This window comes from Pyrus communis, chromosome 12, assembly GCF_963583255.1.
Source record: "Pyrus communis chromosome 12, drPyrComm1.1, whole genome shotgun sequence".
Lineage (NCBI taxonomy): Eukaryota > Viridiplantae > Streptophyta > Magnoliopsida > Rosales > Rosaceae > Pyrus > Pyrus communis.
In genome coordinates, this window is record NC_084814.1 from 3168370 (window position 1) to 3195080 (window position 26711).

Here is a 26711-nt window from a genome sequence, read left to right on the forward strand (position 1 = left end):
AACCCTCTCAGAGTTCAAGAAAACCGTCAAGACCCTACCTTGGCGCTTGTCGTTGGGGGTCAAGCCCACATGGGGGCACTGCTTTCCCACCAAATCGGGCCTCAAATCCAACTCGCATTCTCCATGACTAAAACACCTCTGTCACGAATTGGTCGTCCTCCATGGCATTGGACGAGAAGCTCCGGGCGGATGTTATATTATTAAACGAAAGTAACTCATTAGAAATGAGTTAATGCTATATTATGAATTTGACTAAGAACAACACTTCTTTTCGTTGTTCATATTTGAAGTCAAATTTATTAATTTATACAAGTCTTGCCATCACTCACATAATTTAACTAGGCTCACACTTGGGGATAGGTAAAATATCCATAGGTATGGGTAACCGAGTTAATACTATATTATGAATTTGACTAAGAACAACACTTCTTTTCGTTGTTCATATTTGAAGTCAAATTCATTAATTTATACAAGTCTTGCCATCACTGACATAATTTAACTAGGGTCACACTTAGGGATAGGCAAAATACCCATAGGTATGGGTAATCATGGTTACCCATCCATTTAGAGTTCACGGTTACGGTTATTGGTAACTGTTTAGATTAAACAGTTATGGGTATAACCATTTACTCGTGAAATTTAAATGGATAGTTATAGGTATTACCGTAGTTATAGGTATTACCGTAGTTATAAACGGATACCCATTCAACAATTTATTTTAATATATGTAAAATTAAAAAATTTAAAAAAAAACCCTAAATTAATACATTTTTAGGTCGGAAATATCTTACTAATTCTGAGTTCTGAGTTTATTTATCATGCATTGCATGCTAAACATATGTTGGTTGGAAGGGATGCAGCATGCTGGGCCTCTTGGTCTATTAATTTCAGCGAGAGTCTCAAGTTTAGTGGTGTCTGAATAGTGTTTTCTTCGTCTTGCTAATCGCGGTTATAAATCAATGTTTCATGATCATGTGCATGCATGGTGTTGTTAATTAATTTCCAAATTCTAAGACGGTTATAAATTAATGTTTGATGTTTAGGCGCTGGGCTACTAAGAAAAATCTCATTGATTCGTTGTCAAATATGACAAGGTTTAACAAAAAAATAGAAAATTATGAATGGTTAAAAAACGGGTAAACAGGTATATGCAGTTACGGTTAAATGGGTACGCAGTTATATGTATAGTTAATTGTTTATAAACGGTTATGAGTATGAGTATACCAATTTATGCAATTACCCAACGGGTAAACGGTTATACAGGTAAAATATTAAACGATTATAGGTAAATAACTGCGATTACCTGCCTGCCATAACCATTGTTCATCCCTTACTCACACCCTATTATCACCAATCGATGTTGAATTCATTGTCTAACAAATGACTCTCACCATAATATTTGCTAGATATCTAACGAACATATGCTAGTGCAAATTTAGAAATTCATCTGATAAACAAGGCTGACATATTGCATCTCTTTCATATTTCAAAAAGAGAAAAAGATGCTACTCTTTGAATACGTAGAAATGCAATATGACTTCTATTGCAACCATTTTGTTAGGATAAGCAAATAGTGTTTATTAGAAAAATAAACTTTGTAATTTCAAAAATTTTAGTTTAATGTGTAAAACAATTCTACGTGTCAATTGATGAGCTAAGAAGACAAAAATGGAAAGGACAAAGAGAGGGTCTTATTCCCATTCCCTTTCATCCTTTTTTTTTTTACACATTACTTTTTATCTTATTATTTCTATAAAAAAAAAATTAATATAAGATATTGATGTGGCTTAACCGTAACCGTTCAAATAAGAGGATATAAAAGGGTAAAGAGATTAGGAGGGTAAAGAATCCTCCTAAAAAAAAAGAGATCATTAGCATTCTCCATTTTTAGTAGGTGGAAAGATAAAACATGTTTGTAGGCATACCTGTTAGGAAATGCTTCCTTAAAATTTATTTTTTATCAAAGCGCGTTCATGTCAAAGTACTTTTATTTAGAGTACATCGAAAGATAAAATGCAAATGCTTCAGAAGAAAACACTTGAAATGTTTCATGAAAGAGGGTTGGTTTGGCATTACTGAAACTATTTTGAAAGCAGTTTTTAGAAAAGCTGAAACTAAAATTGTGTTTGGTACATAAAAAAAAAAAGTGGTTTTTGTCAAAATCATGGGTCCAAAACAACAGAAAGCAAAAGCAGCTCTACCTTACTTCTGAAAATCATATTTTTTTTCACAGCACAACAACCCCAAATTAACCCATTATATGCTTATTCTAGAAAGCAATTCAAATGGTTTTTTCAACCTAGAAGCACTTTTAAATTTTCCTGTCAGAAGCGCTTTTGAAATTTTCTGCTAAAAGCTAGCGGAAGCACTTTTATGTTGTGCTGGTGAAATGCGTAGTAGTGATTGTTTGGTAAATTAACTTGTCAGAGAGAAAATTAGGGTTGTATAAACCCCTTCATCTCGTCGGCCCTCCCTCTTAGACTTTCTCGGACTGTCTTTATCTCCTTCTCTTCTTCTATAGCGTCGCCCACAACAACAATCGTGCTAAGGGTAAGGGTTTCCAGTTCTTTACTCCGATTCTTCCAACAAGTCTCTTTCCAATTCTGTAATTTTATAGGGTTAGGGTTTTCGTTTTGGGCTTTCTCTCCGTGAGCGATTTTCCCGACTCTTAGGTGAGTAATTCACTGTTTCGAATTTGAATTTTGCTTTTAAATTATAATGTAAATCTCTATATTTTCATATCGTTCTTCACATTGTTACCGAATCTCATTGGAAATCCATAATTCAATTGCTAAATTTTGGTGAAGTTTCTCTGTGTGTTTTAATTTGGTTACTGAGTTTTGTTATCAGAGCTTTGATTTGTTATTTGAATTTCACTTTCTGTTTGTTTATTTGTATTCAGAAACTCCATTTTGGCTAGTTGAATTTCATTAGGGATATGTTCCTCTTTCTGTTTCCATCTTGTCTCTCTCCTTGGTTCTCTCATGCCTGTTTCTAGCCATTCTGAGCAGCCGTTGGAAGCCCGAATCGAGGAGGCTGTAGTCGATTTGTTTCTCTGAAGCTCGCCAAAACAGCTCAGGTAATACCTCCCGAACTGATTAGGGTTTGAAATTGTGTGCCTTTACTATAACGTGTTTTGTTGTACATTTTTGTTCTATACTTATATGGTTTGATCAGAACATGGAACAGAAAACACGTAATGTCATATTCTGTTATTAGAATGACATGTGATGTCAATGTTTGGATGATCGTTAGTGATTCAGTTGATTAGTTTTCGCTGACACAAGGAGTGGATAGTTAGTAATACAGTGATTTTATATAAAATGTTGGAGGGCCAGCAAAACACTGAAAATGGAAGTTGTTATTGATCTAGTATGCTTTGTTATTGATTTTCAATACAATTTTCTCGAAGGTTTCCCACACAAGATTGATGGAGTATTCTTGTGTGGCCAAGTAGCTCTGTAAACTTTCTGTGGTAAAAGTAGTTCATTTTACTAGTTTATCTTTATTGGTTTTTCTATTTGCTTTAGTAAAACTATATTGCACCAAGTTAAAGTATTCAATTTGATGTGGTAATTTGTTTGTTTATCAGAAAACAATTTATTTGGATCCTAACTAATTGATAGTGAAGGACATCAACTTGTAGAAATCAGATACTGAAGGAACCCTTCACCTGTGGTCTTTTGTCTAACTGTTTGCATGTACAAAATCATGTACTAGAGCAGTGGTTTTGATACTGCTTTTTGTTAATATTTATTCTTTTTTTATTTTTTTTTTACTAGAGATGGCTCTAGATATCTTGTTTGCTTTTGTTGATCCAATTGGGAAGCTGTATTATGATCTTTGGCCAAAGATTGCAGATGTTGCTGGTGTCATCATCTATGTGTAGTTAGTCAATCTCAATGTCGGGCAGAAAGATTTTTTTTATTTTTATTTTTTTTTAACAGCAGATACGAACTAAAATTTGGGTTTCATGGATTTTGCATTAATATTATTATATTTTAATAAATTTATAATTACATAATGTACCCAACAATTAAAAATATTTGGTATTACCTATCAAGTTGAATTGTGTATGAAACATGTCTTTCAATATGGGAGAATTATTGGTTTTGATTTTTTTAACAAAAGATAACTAGTGGCAGCATGGCATAGAAATTTGCCAAAAGTTATACAACAAGTTCGTGTAAACACTTCTCATAGACAGCACATGATGCACATTGTTGAAAGATAATACCTTTTAACAACTGGGGATTTAACAACGTGCATGATCCTCGATCATAGGAAACCACACATGTTAAATGCATTTTTCTTGAGGGTCTAAAGCAAATTTTGAGATGCCCTTTGTTCGGAATTTATTTGTTTGCCTTTGATGTAAATTGAAACCTGCATGATCCTCAATCATACAAAACAGCGTATGTATGTTTCGCAAATGTGATGTCTATTGTTTTGTTAAGCATGTGCATTAATTGGTTATTTTTCCATTTTTTTTTTTTCTGCTAGACCTGTTTTGTCAGACCACTTAAAGCAATGCATTGTTGGGATAATAGATCGAGCAAGTCATGTTCCCCCATCCAACATTTCAAGGGGTTTCGTAATTGAAGTGAGTTGTCAACTTTTAGCTGCAAGCAAACTTTAGTGGTAAGTTTACTGTAAAGTAGGGAAACATTGTTTGTGAGTGTTGTTTTCATTCCTCTGTTTTTTTTGTTCATGCTTTATACTAAACTTGGTCAGAATGTGAGACAGGCAAAGATATGAACGTTGCGCAAACAGAAGATAGTTTTATAATGAAGCCTATTGATCAAAGAGAGCGCACCAGAAACCGTAATGATATTCAGACAAGTCGCATGAAGAACAGAGAACGACAGCGTAGGTATAGGGCCCGTAAGCGTCTTGAAGCAGATTTGAAGAAATCTAGCATCATAAAGCAACCAACTACACCAGAAGTAGAAGTGCAACGAAATGAGTTCATTTACACACCCCGTGTGTACTGTAAACGAGATTGGAAAAAGGATGCAAGGAGTGCTCATGCTTTTAAGGCCCCTGAATTTACGCATAATGGTTATGCCATCCCTACTCTTTCGTCAATCAGTGAGGGTCAAAGCGTGTTTTTGTCTGGACCCATGGCAGAGCTACAATTAGATAGTGAATCCCGGTCTGAGATAATTGTGAACCAGAATAACTGCGAAATGCATGTATCTAACTTTGGTCGAAGAGATTGGAAAGCTGATGCAAGAAAGAAGAAAATCTAAGGCAGATGGCCAAGGAGTCCTAACTATTCCATTTGTATGGTATGGTACTTTATGGGTTTCATGTCTGAATTTTCAAGTTATGCTCTTACTGGTGTATAAGGGACGAGGAAACAGGAAGCGCAGAGTCTAAGTTGATTATTGGGTTACATATTCGGAAGCCTAGGAATGACAGAAACAATCTCGAACCTTGTTACCTATTGAGTTAGAAAACCAGGTAAGTGGTCAAACTCATTATAATGTATGATAACTGTTAATGAAGCATATAGAAAATTTGACCAGATGTTTCATCTGTGAGGATTGATGGGATTTCAATGTCTGCGTGTTTTTCTTTCTTGGTTTGGACGAATGTCGCTTCTTTTATGCAGTGCTACCACGTCATAATGATGGGCATGCCTTTGATCTTCGTTGTATGCTTAACAAGTTTCAAGAAATGTGAATTGACATGCTCTTTCAGTAACAATAACGCATTTTGTTGTGGTAGCTTTTGTCGCTGGTGGTGACAATTTTCTTTTAAGTTGCTATCTGTTGTGTGCCGATCCCTGGGATAAGGTTTTGTTGTTGTATTGCTATCCGTTGTGCATATTGGCATTGGCAGTTAGCTGCCTCAGTCACTAGATTGTCTGTTTTCAATCCTAAAAGAAAGATTTGTTTGAATTATTGTAGATCCTGTATCGAATGTATATCAACATTCGGCCTTGATTTCTCTCGAATCAAATGTGGTTCCAGCGGTTCAATCGTTGGAAGAAGCATTGATTTGGAGAAATGGTGTTAATCAGTAGTAGTCTCTTTCCAAAATATTTTGGTTGCAATGAAAAAAATTCTTGTTGGTATGGACTTGACATATTTTATCACATAGAAAGACAGTTTTTGTAATTTGTAATTTAGACAGAATTTTTGTAATTTGTAATTTTTTTAGTTTAATGTGTAAAAAATTTTTGGGTTAATATCAGTTTACTACCCTGAAGTTTTTTGATTTTCAACATTTCGTATATCAATTTTTTTTTTGTACCTAAAGTCATAATTATGGGATAATTTCATACGTCTGTTAAGTTGTCTGTTAAAACGGGTGTTAACTTGTGATGTGGCGATTACGTGGATAGTGACTGGACGCTATGTGGAAATTAAAATTTTTTAAAAATTTAGAAGTTCGAAATTTAAAAACCTAAAAGCTAAAAAATATTTTAGCAGAATCCACACCCAAAAAAAACCCAATCCCAGATTTCCTTCGAAACCCTACAACAGACCCGTCGTGAAGTCGTCGATCGTCCTCGTGAAATCTCCATTCCCATCGGACAGCAGCAACACCTCGTAGCCGATCACGAAGCTCGCATCGAGGTAGGAGAGGGTCGCTTCGGGACGCTTGTCGCAGACGGCGATGGTGGCAGAGATGGATTTGAAGGGGGCGATGGAGAAGCGTGAGGAGGGGTTTTGGGTGAGGGGAGTGTAGGAGATTTTGGAGGAGAAGGATTTGGGTGATAAGAGAGATGTTTTGGGTGCGACAGCGGTTGTGATGGTGGAGAAAACAAGGGATTTGGGGGGCTCTGAGGAGCCTTGAGATTGTGAGGGAGGCTGCCATTATGGTGGTTTGAGTTTTAGAGTGAGGGGCTGAGATTGTGTGAGGGAGATAGGAGAGAGAGAGAGAGAGAGAGAGAGAAGATTTGGTGGCGGCTGAGCCTGGAAGTGTTGTGACACAGGGGAGGGTTGGTTTTGATGGGTGAGGAGAGAGAAAACTTCGCCGGAGTCCGATTGAGGTACCGATTGTTGATTTCGAAGATGGCCGAGACATGGAGGCGACGACTGGTCGACAAATTTGGCCACGATTTTTTTAATGACGAATTTGAGTTTATATCAAACATGGTTTGATTTATGGGATGTAGGTTCCTGGATTAATTGGTGTGTTGATTTTCTACAATTTTTTTGCAGTTTAATATTTGAAAAACATGAACAACAGAAGAAGAAGAAAGGATAGGAAAGATGGGAGAACTGCCAGGCTCGGGACGACGACTTCAATTTTTATTTTTTATTTTTTTAATTTTTAAATTTTATTCAATTTTTTAATTTCTACATGGCGTCTAGTTACGGTTCATCTGGGCATCACGTCACAGATTAACGCTTATTTTAACAAACAACTTAACGGAAGTATGATTTTGTCCCACAATTATGACTTTAGATACCACTTTGGAACGAAAAAAACTTGATGTATAAAATGTTGAAAATCAAGAAATTTTAAGATAGTAAATTGAGATTAACCCAAAAATTTTACATGTCAAGTGATAAGTTGGGAAGACAAAAAAAAAATGAAGGGGTGTGATATTCACACATCCCGCTTTATTTTTCACACGCCCTTTTAATTTTCGGCTGTCGAATTGGATGAATTGAAAAAAATCAACGGATAGAAATTAACAATGAGTGTGTAAGAAGTAAAATGAGATGTGTGGATAGTATTCCAACATAAAAAGGAAAACGAGAGAGATTTAGCAGTCTCCATTTTTTAATGGGAGTCTTAATGTTGGTACTGTTTTTTTTTTATCGTTAAGGACATTTTTATTCTAAAAAATCACTTTCATCAAGTATAACATAAGATTTTGTGGTATCCACTAGTGTAAATATTTTAAATTGAAGATCGAATTCACTCATTGTATTCATATAGGGTCAAGGAGTGTAGCTATAAAAAATCATCAAAATCGGAGTTAAAATAACCGTTAAATCGTGATTTTTCATTTATAACCGTCGAAAAGTTTTGTCTCATTACTTGATCTCTGAATGTTTGTTTTTTTCAATTTTTGGTGTATGCGATCTTGAAGCATATATAAACAAGTTTGACGGTTAGATCGTTGAAATTAGTTTCGTAGGATGTGTATCCCATCAAAACGATAGATTCACTAACACTTAAGAGTTTATTTATACTTTCATTAAGTATAACATAAGATTTTGTGGTGTCCACTAGTATAAATATTTTAAATTGAAGATCGAATTCATTCATTGTATTCATACAGGGTCAAGGAGTGTAGCTGTAAAAAATCATCAAAATCGGAGTTAAAATAACCGTTAAATCGTGATTTTTCGTTTATAACCGTCAAAATTTTTTGTCTCGTTACTTGATCTTTGAATGTTTGTTTTTTGCAATTTTTGGTGTATGCGATATCGAAGCATATATAAACAAGTTTGACGGTTGAATCGTTGAAATTAGTTTTGTAAGATGCGTATCCCACCAAAATGATAAATTCACTAACACTTGAGAGTTTATTTATACTTTTATCAAGTATAACATAAGATTTTGTGGTATCCACCAATGTAAATATTTTAAATTGAAGATCGAATTCATTCATTATATTCATATAGGGTCAAAGAGTATAGCTGTAAAAAATCATCAAAATCAGAGTTAAAACAACCGTTAAATCGTGATTTTTCGTTTATAACCGTTGAAAAGTTTTGTCTCGTTTCTTAATCTCTGAATATTTTTTTTTTGCAAATTTTGGCGTATGCGATCTCGAAACATATATAAACAAGTTTGACGATTAGATCATTGAAATTTGTTTCATAGGATGCGTATCCCATCAAAACGATACATTAACTAACACTTAGAATTTCTTTGGGTTAAATATTAGGCGGGAAATGGATGGATATAGGCTGCAAAATTTCCCAAACATTAGGCGGGAAATGGATGAAACTCTTGAAATATTAGGCGGGAAATTAATTATTATAATTTTTTTATGTGTTTGGTATTTTTATATTACTTGATATTTTTATTTTTAATGTGTTTTATGATTTTTAATCTCAATCTTTGCCTATAATATACTATAAAAATAAATAAATAAATAAAACTTAAAATTTAAAGTTTATATAGAATAATAATTAATAAACAATATATACATATTCATTATATCTATTGCATTTTATAGTAAGTTTTTTTTAGTAGTTTAAAAAATTAAAATCATCAAAATAGCATTTTTCTTATCGTGTCGAAACAGGTTACCCGCGTGTCACTCTCGTGTAAACCTGTTAAGGACCCGTTATTAACGGGTTATTATCGTGTGACCCGATAATTACCCGATTAGTTATCGTGTTGACCCGAAACCCGTTATTTTCGTGTCGTGTTAACGGGTCGTGTAAGAAATTGCCAGGTCTACAAAGCACTTCTATTTGAATAAGAATCCTATTCGGATTCTCTTTATGTGGATTTTGAAGATTTTTTTTAATAGTATCTATTAATCGTATATCGTATGATCAGTTTTCATCAGATAGTGTTTGTGTTCAATTTTAAATAAAATAGTTTTAAATAATTTCTGATCACACGATATACGATAAACATACGTGAGTAAATGATCTTCGGGTACAAAGTGTGATCAGTTTTTATCAGATAGTGTTTGTGTTCAATTTTAAATAAAATAATTTTAAATAATTTCTGATCACACGATATACGATAAACATACGTAAGTAAATGATCTTCGGGTACAAAGACGATTCGGAGAGTATCTTCATTCCTTCTATTTGGAGTACATCATAATTTTTAAGATAAAATGCAAATCCTATAGAAAAGTACTTGAAGAAGTGCATTAGGTGCTTCTTCTAGAAAATATTTCAAGTGCTTTTTTTCAACCTAGAAGTACTTTTAAATTTTTCTGTCAAACGCTGTCAAAAGCACTTTTAATGATTTGAAATGTTTTTAGTTATTTTCAAAACACTTCCAAACAATTTGACATCAATTAAGGATTGTTTGAAAATACTTTTAAAATAATTGAAGTTGCTTTTGATGGTAATATTTTTTAAACCAATTCCTTAATTAAAATACAAGTAAATCATAGAAAATAAGTTAAAGTGTTTCCTTAAAAAAAAAACCTTAAAATATTTCATCAAACACATTTTCAATCATTTTAAAATTATTTGTAAACGAGACCCGATATTATAAGATTAGAAGTACAATATTTAATCAAACCTATGCAACCGTAACGCACGCTGTTTATCTCGTCGGCCCTCCCCTCCTCGCCATTCTCAGACTGTCTTTGTCTCCTCTCGTTCTAACCGCTAATAGCCTCGCCCTCAACAACAATCGTGCTAAGGGTTAGGGTTTCCGATTCTTTCCTCTGGTTCTTCCGACCTGTAATTTTATAGGGTTAGGGTTTTCATTTCGGGCTTTCTCTCCATGAGCGATGTTCCCGACTCTCAGGTGAGTAATTTACTGTTTCAAATTTGAATTTTCCTTTTAAATTATAGTTTAAATCTCCATATTTTCAGATGGTTCTTCACATTGTTACCCAATCTCAGTGGAAATCCCTAATTCAATTGCTAAATTTTGTGAAGTTTCTCTGTGTTTTAATTTGGTTACTGAGCTTTTTTATTATTATTATTATTTTTTTTTTATCAGAGCTTTGATTTGTTAGTTGAATTTCACTTCCTGTTTGTTTATTTGAATTCAGAAACTCCATTTGGCTAGTTGAATTTCATTAGGGATATGTTCCTCTGTCTGCTTCCATCTCGTCTGCCTCCTTGGTTGTCTCCTGCCTGTTTCTCGTCTGTCTCCTTGGTTGAATTTCATTAGGTAATAACTCCCGAACTGATTAGGGTTTGATGTTGTCTGCCTTTACAATAAGATGTTTTGTTTAGTTCTATACTTTTAGGGTTTGATTTTATGGAAACTGATTACGCATAGAACATGGAACTGAAAACACATAATGTCATATTCTGTTATTAGAAAGACATGTGATGTCAATGTTTGGATGATCATTAGCGATTCAGTTGATTAGTTTTTGCCGACACAAGGAGTTGATAGTAACTTAGTATAGTAATGTTATATAATTGTGGAGGGCTAGGATAATACTGAAAATGGACGTTGTTATTGATCTAGTATGCTTTGTAGGTCTTTTTAAACTCATGTTGATCAACTAATAGTCTTGCGATTTTCGAGATTATTTGCTTTTATGAGATAACTGAATGCAACTACCAAGTTTTGAATTTTGTTATTGATTTCAAATACAATTTTCTCGTAGGTTTCCAACACAAGATAGATGGAGTATCTTGTGTGGCCAAGTAGCTCTGTAAACTTTCTGTAGTAAAAGCAGTTCATTTTACTGCTCAAGTGTTCATTTTACTGGTTTTTCTATTTGCTTTAGTAAAACTACATCGCACCAAGTTAAAGTATTCAATTTGATGTGGTACTTTGTTGGTCTTTATTAGAAAACAGTTTATTTGGATCCTAAGTAATTGATAGCGAAGGACACCAACTTGTAGAAATCGGATACTGAAGGACATCACATTATTAGAAAACCCCTCACCTGTGGTCATTTGTCTAACTGTTTGCAAGTACAAAATCATGTACTAGAGAAGTGGTTTTGATATTGCTTTTTGTTAACATTTATCCTTTTTTTTTACTAGATATGGCTCTAGATATCTTGTTTGCTTTTGTTGATCCAATTGGGAAGCTGTATTATGATCTTTGGCCAAAGATTGCAGATGCTGCTGGTGTCAGCATCTATGTGTAGTTAGTTACTGTCAATGTAGGGGAGAAAGATTTTGTTTTTTGCAGTAGATACCAACTAAAATTTGTTAAATGGATTTTGTGTTAATATTATTATAAATTTATAATTACTTAATGTACCCGATGATTAAAAATACTTGGTATTACTATCAAGTTGGAATTGTGTATGAACCATGTCTTTCAATATGGGAGAATTATTGGTTTGGATATTTTTTTACAAAAGATAACTCGCGGCAGCATGGCATAGAATTTGCCAAAAGGCATACAACAAGTGCATGTAAACTCCTCTATTAGACAGAACGTGATGCACATTGCTGAATGATAATACCTTTTAACAACAGGGGATTTAACAACATGCATGGTCCTCGACAATAGGAAACCACTCATGTTAAATGCATTTTTCTTTGAGGGTCTAAAGCAAATTTTGAGATGCCCTTTTTTTGGATTTTATTTTTTGCCCTTGATGTAAATTGAAGCTTGTGTGATCCTCAATCATACAAAACCGCGTATGTATGTCTCACAAATGTGATGTCTAAGGGAAGAGTATGCTTGGCTGGTAGAGTATCCTTGGCTGGTGCTTTCGATCAAATGAATACCTAATCATGTTTTCTCTATTGGTTTGTTAAGCATGTGCATTAATTGTTCATTTTCCATATTATTCTTTCTGCTAGACCTATTTTTGTCAAATTTTTGTCAGACCACTTAAAGCGATGCATTGTTGGGATTATAGATGGAGCAAGTCATGTTCCCCCATCCAACATTACAAGGGGTTTCGTAATTGAAGTGAGTTGTCAACTTTTAGCTGCAAGCAAACTTTAGTGGTAAGTTTACTGTGAAGTAGGGAAACATTGTTTGTGTGTGTTGTTTTCATTCCTCTATTTTGTTTATTCATGCTTTATTACCAGACTTGGTCTGAATGTGAGACAGGCAAAGATATGAATGTTGTACAAACAGAAGATAGTTTTATAATGAAGCCTATTGATCAAAGAGAGCGCACCAGAAATCGTAATGATGTTCAGACTCGTCGCATGAAGAACAGAGAACGACAACGTAGATATAGAGCCCGTAAGCGTCTTGAAGCAGATTTGAAGAAGTCTAGCATCATAAAGCAACCAACTACAGCAGAAGTAGAAGTGCAACGAAATGAGTTCATTTACACACCCCGTGTGTACTGTAAACGAGATTGGAAAAAGGATGCAAGGAGGGTTCATGTTTCTAAGGCCCCTGAAATTATCCCTAATGGTTATGCTGCCCCTACTCTTACGTCAACCAGTGAGGGTCAAAGTGTGTTCTTGTCTGGACCTAAGGCAGAGCCACAATTAGATATTGAATCCCTGTCTGAGATAACTGTGAACCAGAGTAACCGCGAAATGCATGTATCTAACTTTGGTCGAAGAGATTGGAAAGCCGATGCAAGAAAAAAGAAAATCTAAAGCAGATGGCAGAGGAGTCCTAACTATTTCAATTGTATGGTATGGTACTTAGCGGGTTTCATGTCTGAATCTTCAGGTAAGTTGATTACTGGCATAAAAGGGACGAGGAAACAGGAAGCGTAGAGTCTAAGTTAGTTGATTACTGAGTTGCATATGCGGAAGCTAGCAATGACGGAGAAAGAGTCTTGAACCTTGTTACCTATTTAGTTAGAAAACCAGGTAAGTTGTCAAACACATCGTAATGTATGGTTACTGGTCATGAAGTACGTACAGAATTTTCCCAAATGTTTCATCTGTGACGATTGAATGAATGTTCGCTTCTTCAAAACGTCATGTATCTTGAATTGCATCTAAATTTGTTTCATGTGAATCGTCTGTGCATATGTGCATGTTGATGGTTCGCTGGCGGAGTCGCTAGAGTGTGTTTTCAATCCTAAAAGAAAAGATCTATTTGAATTGTTGTCGATCCTGTATCGAATCTAAATCAACATTCGTCCATGATTCCTCTCGAATCAAATGCTTCTAGCAACGGGTTCAACTGACAGAAGCAGCATTGATTCGGAGAAATGGTGTTATGCAGCAGTAGTAGGTTTCCAAAATATTTTGTAAGTTTAGAACAACTTAAAAGGTGATAATGGTTTAGTGGTTACAGTGACGGGTTACAAAATTTTATTGGTCCAATTGGTGAGCTGAATGAGATTGGGTTTTAAGAATATGATTGGATTGGCAGGATGATAGGACTTGTAAACCGTCTATAAAAATAAGTTATATAACTTACTGTGAATTTATAACTCTTCATGTTTAGTTCTATCCATTTCACGGCATAATAAACAAAAGATTGGACTTTTCCATTTAAATGGTCACAGCCTATTTCAATCAGTCCACCAGACATGCCTATTTACAAGGCAGAATTAACAATAACAATAACACCGTTAGAAGTAGCTTGCTTTCTCAAAAGAAATGTTTTCTTCTTTACCTTTATCGCCTTACACTCCCCATCTTGTTTCTTGCCATATGGTTTAATAAATCAACAGTGAATAAAACAAGCAGGAAATACAGATGAGAGAATCGTATTCATTAACTAGTGCAGTCATTACGTTATTCTTTTTATTTCTTTGTTACGTCGGTACGGATAGAACCCTATTTCCAAAATCCTAACTCATTTTCTTACATTTCTGACCACTTGGGGCAATGTCTCAAACTCACACAGAAATGTATGAATACGAACCCTACCCCGAAAGAAATTGATCCTCACTTTGCTTTTCTCCTTTTTAATTAGAATATATAGGAATAACCAACATGTACATTTGAATGAGGAATTAGAAGATAAAAACACAACTCAGAAAATAAATAAACAAATAACACAATGAAAATATTAAAAAATTAACTAATGCGAATTATAATTTATGAGTTTCTCCCTTTCTTCTCATTTCTGAGGAGCGACAAATTCTCAAAGCTCCAATCCCTTCTCATTCCGGAGCTCCTGACCAGGCGCGGTTCAGTGCTCCCTTCATATGCAACTCCGCCTGTAGTCATAAGCCGGCGATGACCGGGCCCCTTCTTCCCCTTCTTCTTCTCCAGCACGAAGATAGATGAGTTTTCAATCTGGTCGTAAGGTGGCGAAGTTAAGTTCCCGGACCAGCTTCTGTCGATATTGATGTTTACGCAACAGAGTTTCCGATAAGCTTTCTCCTTGCTCGCATGATCCCTGTCACCGGAGGAGCTTGTTCTCTGCCTGACCTGGCATGATAGGCAATTAAGGCTCATGGTTTTACAGTGTATATATGTGTATATATGTATATATATATATATATATATGTGAAACCCTACAGCCTTCAGGCTAAGCTTGCATATGAGGCAGAATGGGTGGGGATGGAGATGCGAAGGGTTCTACCATCACAACATGTTAGTGATGGATTAGGGAGACGAGAGACAAAGAGATTAAGATATACAATGTTTTCTGGGAGTTAGTTTTTCTGGAGGCAAACTCATTGTGGTTGGAAAAATAACAACCAAATGTTATTTTTGTTACTTTGGTATTGGGATTAGGGTATTGCCAGCCGGAAACACAGCTTAACCAGTTCTAATTCGGGCCAACAAATTGCCAATGCCAACCTTATCCAATTGGTCTGATTTTCATGCATGATATAGCATAGTTTTTTTTTTTTTTTCTTCTTTTTACATACTATTATTAAAAGGAAGAGTGAGAGTTCAAAACTATTACAATTTACAATAATTTAGAGAGAGAAGTTTCAGACATGGAACGCAATGAGTAAAAACTTAACACCATGTACACTTGGATATTGGACTACATACAATTGTATGGTAGAAGTTAATTAGGTTTATCTGCTTATATTTTATTCTTTTGGTCAATAGTTTTATCTGTTATTGACACGAAAAATGAGGTGCAAAATACCACTGTTCTAAAAATCCCCGCATAGGCGCTCGGCACTAGGCGGCTAGTCACCACCCTGATTAATGCCTAGGCGTTTGAAAATTAAGAAAGGGTGCCTAGACCTACTGAGACACCCGCCTAGCCCGCCAAGACCCACCTAGGTTGCGACTCATTTAGACAGAAAATAGATATCTTTCATTTTGCATTTTATTTTTTCAATAAATTGTAAGAGACTTGTTGAATAATTAAATGAACACACATTATGTGCTTGTTTCCCATGTTTTCATTATGTTCCAATAGCTCATAACATATATGTTATTCTATTTTGTAGTTTATGATGAAATTATATAAATTTTAAGTATAAATAGACACATATTTACACGAAATATAATAGATTTAGTTAAATCCGCCTAGGTGCCCGCCTAGATCTTACCTAGCCGACTAGGTGCTAGGCCCCAACTCGCTGCCCAACTAGCGCCTAGTGTCTTTTAAAACCTTGCAAAATACTAAGATTTTCTTTGTATATAACCACAACCCAATTCAAACAACGGAAGAGAAAAAAAAAGGGAAAAAAAAAAAAAAAAAGGAGAGTAGCAATAATGTTTTACCAAATTGCCAAATATTTGCGAACTCCAAATAATAAAGACCTTAGAGGGTTGGAGATGAGAGACAAAAAATTTGAAAAATAATGGGAGATATATCATATGATGTCCCAATTTTGCATGGGACTTGGGCCAAACGCAATTGGTCAAGGCCCAATAAACTAACTCGACGGTTTGATGAATGGAAAAACTTTGAGAAATTCTTGACACATTTGGGCTGGTGCATTTCGAGGCCTAAAGGGATTCAAATTTCTAATGAGAAGGGCAATGACCATGGTTGAGCTTAAAATATTAAAAACACATCTATTTATTCTTTATTGTTGATATCAAATCTACGAGTATGTGAGGGCCTTCAATCCTTACTTCTTTTGCTTGATTTGAATTGGATCTCCCAGTTCGAAAAGAATGGGACCTCTAAGTCACCAAAAAACATGTGAAGAGTAGACGAGCGACTTGGGAAGGATCCGGTGCTAGCAAAATCCTCCCTAAGTGAATGGCCCCGTAGAGGGAAGCTAGACTGGTGCTTCTATTTCACCAAAACAAAGCCCTAATGAAGGCTACAACTCCTCCTATATAGTCCTTGCAATTAAGTGAAAACTACTAGCCCATTGGGTCATGAAACCCAAAACTTTTTAAAAATTCAATTTGAACTTATTTGTTTGATTAATTAACTTACTAATCAATCCTAACATTAAACAAGAAATTATTTCTGTGAAGTTTCTTCAATCTCTACCTTACTTGCGGTGTACGATCCATAAGGTTCTAATTAGTAAGGCAGTTGGTTATTAGAACTCTTACTAATCGATTATTAGTTAAATCCTTCTTTTAATTTTTTTTTTAAAATAAGGGTGATTAATGATAGTTAATCCTCAAAGCTTCTACAAGTTATGATTAAGACTTAGTTGCGTGTCATAGCTACCCTTGCTAACTAGAAGAGGCAGAGAACCTATTTAGTTGGAATTGCAATGCAACACAATTTTTCTCTAAATCAATACTCTTGATTAAATAGTTTTGTTGATAGTTATTCTTGCCTGCCATCCAATGTAATTCTCTTATCCACGTGATTCTTGTAAATGTGATTTAGAACATATTTCCTAAATCACATTCATGTGCTTTGACAAAAGACTCTTGAATCACATTACAGAGTCTTCTCCTTCTATGGTTGAAGGTTAGAGATCCATTATTGTACACTTGCATGTCTCTGTGGATAGGTCAATGTTCTCAACAATACATGGAACATGTCATAAGTGGAGCATGATCTTTGTTGCATTGTTAAATGAATAAAAAACGTACTATAACTGTGGTGTTTCAAGCCAAAAGACTACTTGCACTATACCAACTAGGAGTTCTTATGTAAGATGTGCATGAGAACTTCTTGATCACATTTAGTTAACCCACTCTCTATTGAGCACCTACATACTTGCATTGGTGTCGGTGACTCAAGACCAATTCCTCTCCCAAGAAAGTTCTCATGAATTTAACTTTTTTAGGTTACATTCACTGTATTACATATTTCTTGAACTTATTATTTAAGTGTATACCTAATAGTGAGAGTTGTAAACAATAATCTTTGTTCTTGATCAAACTCAATAAATTGAACATATGAAATTGTTCGTAAAACATCATTTTATTATTTGCTTTAGGACACTTTTGTAATACTTTTCCTTGTCTCTTAATGAATTTATTTTCTCTGCCACCATCATACTTTTCCTTGTCTCTTAATGAATTTATTTTCTCTGCCACTTATCGGGAAGGTGGTACAAACTCCAAAGCCGCCCGACAGAAGTTTTACATGATGCTAAAGGCACCACACAAAATGGTGAGTTTTGCGAGTCTTCAAAACCATGTTTGCTGTTTTTATTACAAGAAAAAGATTGAACGTTGGTTGATATAGATAAAGATAAATGCTTGAAATTTTGAGGGATGGAAGGCAGCAAGGGTTACTTTCTGGGCCTTTTTTGTACCCGCACTGCCCATCAAGATTCAAAAGCAAAGGAAAACGAGGCGGGAACAGCCCTAGGAAGGGTCCTGCCAATACTCGGAAAATAGAACATTTGTACCACAAAATGGTGACACTATTCATCGCCTGATTGAATGAATCGGAGAGGATTAGAGGACAAAAATTAGGAAGTGTGTGGAAGGTAAAAATGAGTGTGAATAGCATCACCTAAATTGAAACATAAATGTTTTGCAAGCCCTTTTTATGCAAATTAACATACACCAATTTCTTTGTTTGGATTGATAAACTTAGAAATTTAGAATTTTTGTGTGCAAAAAACTTAGAATTTGGGACCTTTGATCCCACGCTTAAATTTCAGGTAAATAGTTATTATTTTCAAATTTCTAAGAGTGAGAGTTTAAAAACAAACAAAAAAATTCAGCACACCAATGCCACTCCCGTTCACCGTTGCCGACACCACCACATCATTATCACCATCACCGCCGCCAACTCCACTTCCCATCATCACCAGCGCCACCACTCCCAACTCTACACACCATAATCACTGGCGCCACCACCGCCACTTATCATCACGACTGCCATCCACTGTAATCTTCGATGCCGCTTCCATCATTATCAACGCATTGCTGCTACCACCACCATCACCAATTCACCCATCATCATCTCAGCCTCTACAACACCATTAGCAGATTTCCTACTACTGTCTCGTTTAGTATTAATGACTGTAGATACATAACAACTTTTGTATTCAAATTGTAAAAGATAAAGTTCCACCATTTTGAAATTTCTTAGTAATCTTAATTTTCCTCATTCAAGCACAATGTAAAAGAAATGTTTACATTAGTCTACCAAGTCAAACATATAAAGAGATAAATAAAAAATAAAAACAAAGGACAAACTTAGAAAACCAAAATTATACGCCACTTAATATTACGGTATAATGATAATCCTCGTTATTAGTAAGTAACAGTGCTTAGATTTGAATTTTGTTACCAATTCATCCTCCCACATGTAAATACATCATGTTATTAAAGAAACTTTTTTTGGTGTTCTGTTGATGTTCACTGCTTTTTCCAGTGATGCAACTGCTGCTGCATTTACACTTTTCAGAATAGTAATTACCAGATAAGGCAATGAATTTCACCCCACGACAGACTCTTTTTCGTCCATAAGTGTGGGTGCATTTTCCGCATCAAAAGTAGACTCACATGCTTAACTGTGAATCTTCCAAGTAAAACAAACCATTTCGCATCCAAATAGAACATGCTCAATTCATTGAACTAAGACGACATGCCAAAAACAAATTGGCTACGTAACTTAGCACTCTACAGTCTAGTGATATTGTAGAATTATTAGAGAGATGAAAGTTCATTTCCAACTATATTTATATTGTCTTCAGTGTTAATTAGAGTAGAGTTAAGATATTTAAACTATTACTTTTCTTTTTTTACGGCCAATGTATGATTTAACAGATATTCCTCTTTACTTGTAATTGTAAGTGAGAAGTTTTAAGTTCGATTCTTTTAATATAGATAATCGTTTGTTAAAAAAAGAAAAGACAAATTGATTAGTCTCAGACTCCCTCTGTCAAATTTTAGATTAGAAAATCGCTCGAACAACCAAAGAAAAACAAAAACAACTTGAACAAGTAGCAACTTAACTCGTGCAGAAAATTCAATTTATTAGATAAAGCAAAAAACTCCCGAGGCAGAATCTCCGTTCTGAAACACAATGCTTGCTACATTCCCAAATAATACATACTTGAGAGCTTCCAATTTACGCATGCAGGTAAAACGAAATACGCTTAAATGGTGAGTTTCAAGCGACAAAGTTGCGAGTCTTCCACACTATGTTTGCTGTTTTTATTACAAGAAAAAGACTGAACTTTGGTTGATATAGATAAAGATAAATGCTTGAAATTTTGAGGGATGTAAGGCAGCAAGGGTTACTTTCTGGGCCATACAGCAACGAGATTTAAAGGCAATTCCACATTTAAGCAAGTGCATGACAGGAAGAATGAATGTCTTGCAAGCCAGCCCGTTTTATACCCCTCGTTTTGGTTTTGGGTGCAGACTCAGCTCTACAGAGAAGAGCACTGCCCATTAAGATTCAAAACCAAAGGAAAACCAGGCAGGAACAGCCCTAGGAAGGGTCCTCCCAATACCCGGAAAGTAGAATATTTGCAGCAGTGAAAAAAAAAAAAAAAAAAAAAAAAAACAAAGGGGTGGCGCCATCCACCGTCAGACTGAATGAATTTGGAGAGGTTTAGAAGACAAAAATTAATATGAAGTGTGTGGAAGGTAAAAACGGGTGTTTGAATAGCACCCGCTAAACATAAACATAAATGTCTTGCAAGCCCTTTTTATGCAAATTAACATGCATCAATTTCTTTGTTTGGATTCATAAACATATAAATTTAGAATTTTTGTGTGGCAAAAACTTGGAATTCGAGACCTTTGATCCCACATTTAAATTCCAAGTAAATAGTTGTTATTTTCAAATTTCTAAGAGTGAGAGTTTAAAACCAAACAAAAAAAAATTCAACACATCAATACCACTCCCATTCACCGTTGCCGACACCACCACATCATTATCACCATCACCGCCTCCAACTCCACTCACCATCATCACCGCCGCCACCGCCGCCACTCATCATCATGACTGCCACCCACTATAATCATCACCGCTTCCATCATTATCAACGCATTGCCGCTACCACCACCATCATCTATCATCATCTCCGCCTCTGTACCACCATTAGTAGATTTCCTACTAGTGTCTCATTTATTTATTAATGACTCCAGATACACAACAACTTTTGTATTCAAAACAAATAAAGAGGGGAAAAAAAATGGACAAACTAAGAAAATCAAATTTTTTAGGCCACTTAGTATTACAGTGATATTCCTCTTTACTAGTAAATAATAATGCTTAGATTTAAATTTTGTTACCGATTCATTCTCCCCACATGTAAATACATCATGTTATTAAAGAACCTTTTTTGGTGTTTTGTCGATGTTCACTGCCATTTCCAGTGAGGCAACTGCTGCTGCATTTACACTTCACTGAATTGTAATTACCAAATAAGGCAAGGAATTTCACCCCATGGCGGACCCTTTTTTCGTCCGTAAGTGTCGGTGCATTTTCCGCATCAAAAGTAGACTCACATGCTTATCGGTGAATCTTCCGAGTAAAACAAGCCATTTCACATCCAAATATAACATGCTCAATTCATTGAACTAAAACGACATGCCAAAAACAAATTGGCTACGTTACTTAGTACTATACGGTCAAGTAGTATTGTAGAATTATCACAGAAACGGTTGAAATCACACTTTCAACAACATCCATATTGTTCTGGTAGAGTTTTTAGAGAGAGCCGAAGGCCCACTTCCACCAACATCCATGCTGTTCAATCCGTGAGGTATGAAGTTTTACAAAAGACCTTAATGTTAATTAAAGTGGAGTTATGATATTTAAACTATTTTTTTTCTTTTTCTACGTTTTTGTAAATGAGAAGTTTTAAGTTCAATTCCTTTAATATAGATAATCTTGTTATAAAAAAAAAAGACAAATTGGCTAGTCTCATACTCCCTTCGTGGTAATTTAAATTCGATTAGAAAACCGCTCGAACAACGAAAGAAAAACGAAAACAACTTGAAAAAGTAGCAACTTAACTTGTGCAGAAAATCCAACTTATTAGATTAAGCAAAAAACTCCCGAGGCAGAGTCTCCGTTCTGAAACACAATGCTTGCTACATTCCCAAATAATACATACTTGAGAGCTTCCAATTTACATATACACATCCCGAAAAGAAGAAGAAAAAAAAAAGACAGAAAAATTGTTGGAGTGGTTTCGGCTCCTCAAATCCAAACAACCTTAAACTCCTCAATTCTATACTAGTAGAACCAATTACGATGAAGCAACAGCCACCCGAGGGACGTACAACGTCGTAGAATAACTATATTACAGGCTACAGAGCAGAGCTCTCTGCTTTCTGGGAGCCTTAAAATGTCCCATCGCTCTAAACCACCAATTGGATCGGATCGGATTGGGTTGGATTGGATAATGTCACCGGATGGACTGTCAAATCTGGCGGGCATCGCCAACTTTGGAATGTAGAGCTAACCGGAGCTGTTCCTGCGTGTAAATCCGGCTACCCACTTTCACGGTGGCTTGTTGGATCATCAAATCGTTGACTACAGAAACGCTGGCGTGGTGTACTTCCAAGTCGAGCTCCTTGAGAGCCGCCATTAGCCTCGCGGCCGGGTGGTTCTTCTTGCAACACTGAATTCGAATCATGGCGTCCCTTCCGATTATCTTCACGTCAATGTCCATGTCTAGCAATTTACTGCTAGACCCTTTCATTTCGTGCTCTGACATGGTCGAACCCGAAGACCTCGAATCTTTGCTGGGAAAGTCCTTGTTCATCGACTCCAATTGCTTCTGCAACTCCTCTTTATCCGTCTCTACCATCTGCAGCTTCAACTTGAGCTCGTTGATGTAGGATATGGCGTCTCCGAGCAGCGACGCTTTGTCCATTTTCGAAACGTTTGGGACTACTGCTCGGAGCGCGTAGAATCTCTGGTTAAGCTTCTCTCTTCTTTGCCGCTCTGCTTCCACGTGATTCAGTGGCTCTTCTCTCCCATTCGCCGGTTTCCGTCCCCGTTTTCTGGGTCGTTTTTCGGGGTCAACAACTCGGCTACTATCCGCCTCCCGAACCACCGACGCTTCGAGGTCCGAATGGTCTGAATCGGCACCGCCGCTGGATTTCGCCACACCGCTGGACGGCAAAACCACTCCCGAACTAAAGGACAATATCCCCTCCTCGTTGCTACCCAGCGACGGCGGGGACCTCTTCTTTTTGCTGTTGTTATCCTCAGCGGCGGCGATTTGGGAATGCCCCGAGAACAATTTCCCGTTGGCGCTGTAAGAGCTCCTCTTGCTCTCCCCGAAATTCAAAATCTCGCCCGATTCGGGCTTCAACGAATGCGAATTGGAATTCGAATTCTTCACGCTGCTCCTGTCATATCCGTTGTAGTCGGAGAAATTGAGCTCCCTGGGGAAGAAGCTCTGCGTCTGCTGTTGTTGTACTTGCTGCTGTAATTGTGGTACTTGAACCGGGCTTGGGTTCTCGGATAAGCTACTGGAGCTCGGGTGGTTGTCGAACTGAATCGGCTTTGAAATGGGCTGGTTGCTGGTGCTGGTGGGTGCCGAAGCATTCACCGGGTCCTTCACTTCCACGGTGGTGGTCGACGGGTCGTTGAGCCAGAGCGAAGGGTCGTTCTCGCCCTGATCGGCGGCGGCAGCCATGGGCCAAGAACCGACCTCCAAATTGTTGAAATTGAACAAAAACCTGACCCTGTTCATCAGATCGGAGGTCTGGTAGATGAGCTCGGTCGAGCCCAACTCCACAACCCCATTCGCCGTCGGAACGCAAACCATAGTCTGCAGCCCAAACACCTGACCCTGACGCGCCCTCTCGCACGCCGAGGCCGCCAGCCGGTCCGGTCCAGCAACCCAGACCGGGGTGGAGTGAAAGAAGGCCTGACCCGGGATCCCGCTGCCGTTGACGAACGACTGAGTCATGGACACCAGAAAGAACCACTCAGTATCGGTCACTTCCTGATCAACGACGGCGTCGTCTGCTGACGTGTCGGCGCCGGAAATCAAGGAATTCAGGTCTCGGAGGACTTTCTTGCGGTACTCTTGTTCGGCGGCGGACGTCGTCGTTTTCGCCTTGGCCTTAACCTTGTCCCGCTCGTCTTTATAAAATCCTTCGCCCCATCCAAGAACGGCGCCGGCGCTGGCGCCGGAGTAGTCGTAGGAAGACTGCCAGAAGATGGCGTAGGTCCAGCTCTCGCGCGCGCCTTCGATCAGGGCCTGGAGGCGCTGCATGAGGGTCTCCTGGTTGAAGGGGGTGGCGGACGGCTGGAATTGGGCGGAGACAGGGGCCTTGGGGTAGTCTGAGGTGGACGCCGAGGATTGCGGCTGGAGCGGAGCGTGAGTGGGTTGAGGTGTGGGCTGGGCCGGCGGCGGTGCCCAAAACGACGCCATATCGGATGAGCTCATAAACGCCTCCATTAAGGACGCGTTGTCGTCCGTCCATAGATTCATCGTCGGCGGTATCCGGTAGTCCGTCATGTGACGCGCACCGTTTGAAGGGTTAAAGGATTGGTTGGGAGTTGTAGAGAGAGAAAGTAGAGAGAGAAGGAGGAGAGAGAGAGATTTGGGTTGGGGGAGGTATGCAAATGGGTAAAGGGAATTTATTTGGAGTGCATTTGAGTTGAGTTTCAGTTGGGGAGGAAAGTGAGAAGTAAAAAGAGGAGAGTGAGCGGCCGACTCGAAATTTCTAGGAAGTGACTTTTACCGATTAATCGGCAGCTTCCAAAAGCCCGCGTACACGTGTGGCACAGCATGAACTCTTTGACTGGTGACCGTGAACTAGGGTAGAAACACATAAATTTTACCATCTGTATAGTAAATAAATAAATTTTTTAGTGGGCGAAGAATATTGTTTAGTATACAAGTGTCATAATATAAGTAGTATAATTTTTTATAAAAAAATTTAACTACTTGTATGTTCACACTCAAACTGCAATTCGAATCTTTGCATTTATTAAATTTGGCCTAGAATATAATGATATTATTAAAAAAAAAGACATGAATTTCAACAGTTCAGGAAAACATAAGAATGGATAATTACTTGTGCGTAATAAGTCCAACATTTTTCACTTTGTAGGGATGGGATAATCTAGTTTTCTGGTAACTAATAAAGGTTTAGATCTTTGTTTGAGTGTTAATGTGGGTTAGAAATATTGATTACAATCTTAATGTTGGTAAAATTAGCATCTAAATACAAATGGAAACAAGACAGTAAAAGTGGGGTTGCATATTTAGTTACAAATGGAAGATCCAGAGATTTCGTATATCTTTAAACTCCAAAAAAAGGATGAATATATTGGGAAGAAAACTATAACTGTAGAATCTTTGATCAATAACTTCAAAACATGAGACGATGAATTCAGATCTACAATGTCTACAAATTGAATACTTAGTTGACTTCTTATTCGGAGAAATAATGCTGCAATTTATCAATGAGATTGTTTTTTAAAGAGTACGATATTTCATTTATTGAAAAAAAAGAACATTACAAATACATATCGTGATTTACCAAACATGCAATTATCGAATTCAATTTGGTTCCAAAGCTGAACTTAATAAATAATTTGTCGGTAAGGTGGCATATCCGTTGAAGAGGATAAACTATAAAATGGGACATTCTTTCAACATTATTGTGACAAGAAACATCACTAGATCAAGAATAAATGAGCTGAGTTACAAGGCTCATGACGTTGAACTTGAAAGGCTCCAGCATCGAGCGTTACACCTTGAGTTATTAAGCGCTGCCCCTTGAGTTATCGAGCAATACGATCAAGGCGCTCGGCTGATCTATACTTTAGTCTCAAAACCACTGAACAATGAAGGTCATCACTCCGCTTGACCACTTTCCGACTACTTGTACCCCCAACATGTATATAGCATACATTTTAAGTGGACGTAGCCCACTTCTTCGTGGTGAATCACTTAAATCTCTTTGTCTTCAAATATCAAACACTCCCACACCCAGCAAAATTGACCGTACTAGTTTTGTGTTGACCTCATCATATTTGAGCGTTAACAACTAGTTGGTCAAAGTAATGTGTCCGTCCTTTTTCATTGGATATGTGGTCACACGAGAAAGAATAGCATCAAGAACGAGGATATCCGAGTAAAATATAAGTGGTCACAATTGAAGACAAGATGAGAGAAAATAGGTTAAGATGATTTAGACACGTGAACCGAAGACCTATAGATACTCCGGTTATAATATGCGACTATAAGACAGAAGCTCGGGGAAAAAAAGGTAGAGGAAGATATAAAGTCTTGGAGCTAACAGAAGATTTGGCACAAAACTTAGCACAACAGCGTTCTAGGATTTGTATAGGACTCTACTTAGTGAGATAAAGCTTGCTTATTGTTTTTGTTGTCCAGTTATGTAGTTGTGTTTTTTAATACAACGATATATACAATAAGGAGTGAAAAATGAATCGGTAATGAACTCGTCAATTATGATATTTGAGTATAAAAAGTTTCATTTATAAGTGACAAAGAATATTACTAAACCATATTATTAAGTAGTTAATTATATAGTTGTTTATTACTTAGAATTAATCAGCATTTGAGGACTTGCCTTGTTGATAAAAATAAACCCCATATATTTAGTAGGTAAATAACGTAATTACCCTTGTGATAATCGTATTTATTTAAATATAATTATGATTAACTTTTAGAAAATTCAAACAATATTTTCTAGTGATTAACCAGCTAGTTTTGGAATTTTGCTTGGCACCAATATGGCATCCTCAAGTAAAAGGGAAAGGGATCCTCTCTGGATCCCTTCCACCAAGTCCTCCCCATCAAACAATTAGGACTCTTGAAATTTGATCTAACGACTGAAGTTATTATAACTTTTAAAGTGAACTCCTATTTATAGGCGTTGGATCAAATTTCAAGAATCCGGATTAGTTGATGAGGAGGACTTGGTCGAAGG

At 36.7% G+C, this 26711-nt stretch overlaps 2 protein-coding genes and 1 long non-coding RNA gene across 3 annotated transcripts; 1 reads left to right on the forward strand and 2 right to left on the reverse strand.

The window, feature by feature from the left end:
* Positions 1 to 2199: 2199 nt before the first annotated feature.
* LOC137711101 (uncharacterized) lies at positions 2200 to 5709 on the forward strand. Its single transcript, XR_011065034.1, has 4 exons — positions 2200 to 2672; positions 2903 to 3079; positions 4504 to 4641; positions 4747 to 5709. It is a non-coding gene; the product is annotated as an uncharacterized lncRNA (long non-coding RNA).
* An 8855-nt stretch (positions 5710 to 14564) lies between these two features.
* On the reverse strand, positions 14565 to 14927 carry LOC137711315 (uncharacterized). Its single transcript, XM_068450544.1, has one exon. The coding sequence runs from the start codon at positions 14925 to 14927 to the stop codon at positions 14565 to 14567; it is 363 nt and encodes a 120-aa protein (XP_068306645.1).
* Positions 14928 to 21821: 6894 nt separating this feature from the next.
* On the reverse strand, positions 21822 to 24415 carry LOC137710487 (transcription factor MYC2-like). The gene has a single exon (XM_068449523.1). It carries the CDS (start codon positions 24260 to 24262, stop codon positions 22205 to 22207), a length of 2058 nt encoding a protein of 685 aa, XP_068305624.1. The 5' UTR covers positions 24263 to 24415; the 3' UTR covers positions 21822 to 22204.
* Between the last annotated feature and the right edge of the window lie 2296 nt (positions 24416 to 26711).

Bases quoted from the DNA above. Each gene is read 5' to 3' on its own strand.
- LOC137710487 (XM_068449523.1), bottom strand. From the start codon at position 24,262: ATGACGGACTACCGGATACCGCCGACGATGAATCTATGGACGGACGAC.
- LOC137711315 (XM_068450544.1), bottom strand. From the start codon at position 14,927: ATGAGCCTTAATTGCCTATCATGCCAGGTCAGGCAGAGAACAAGCTCC.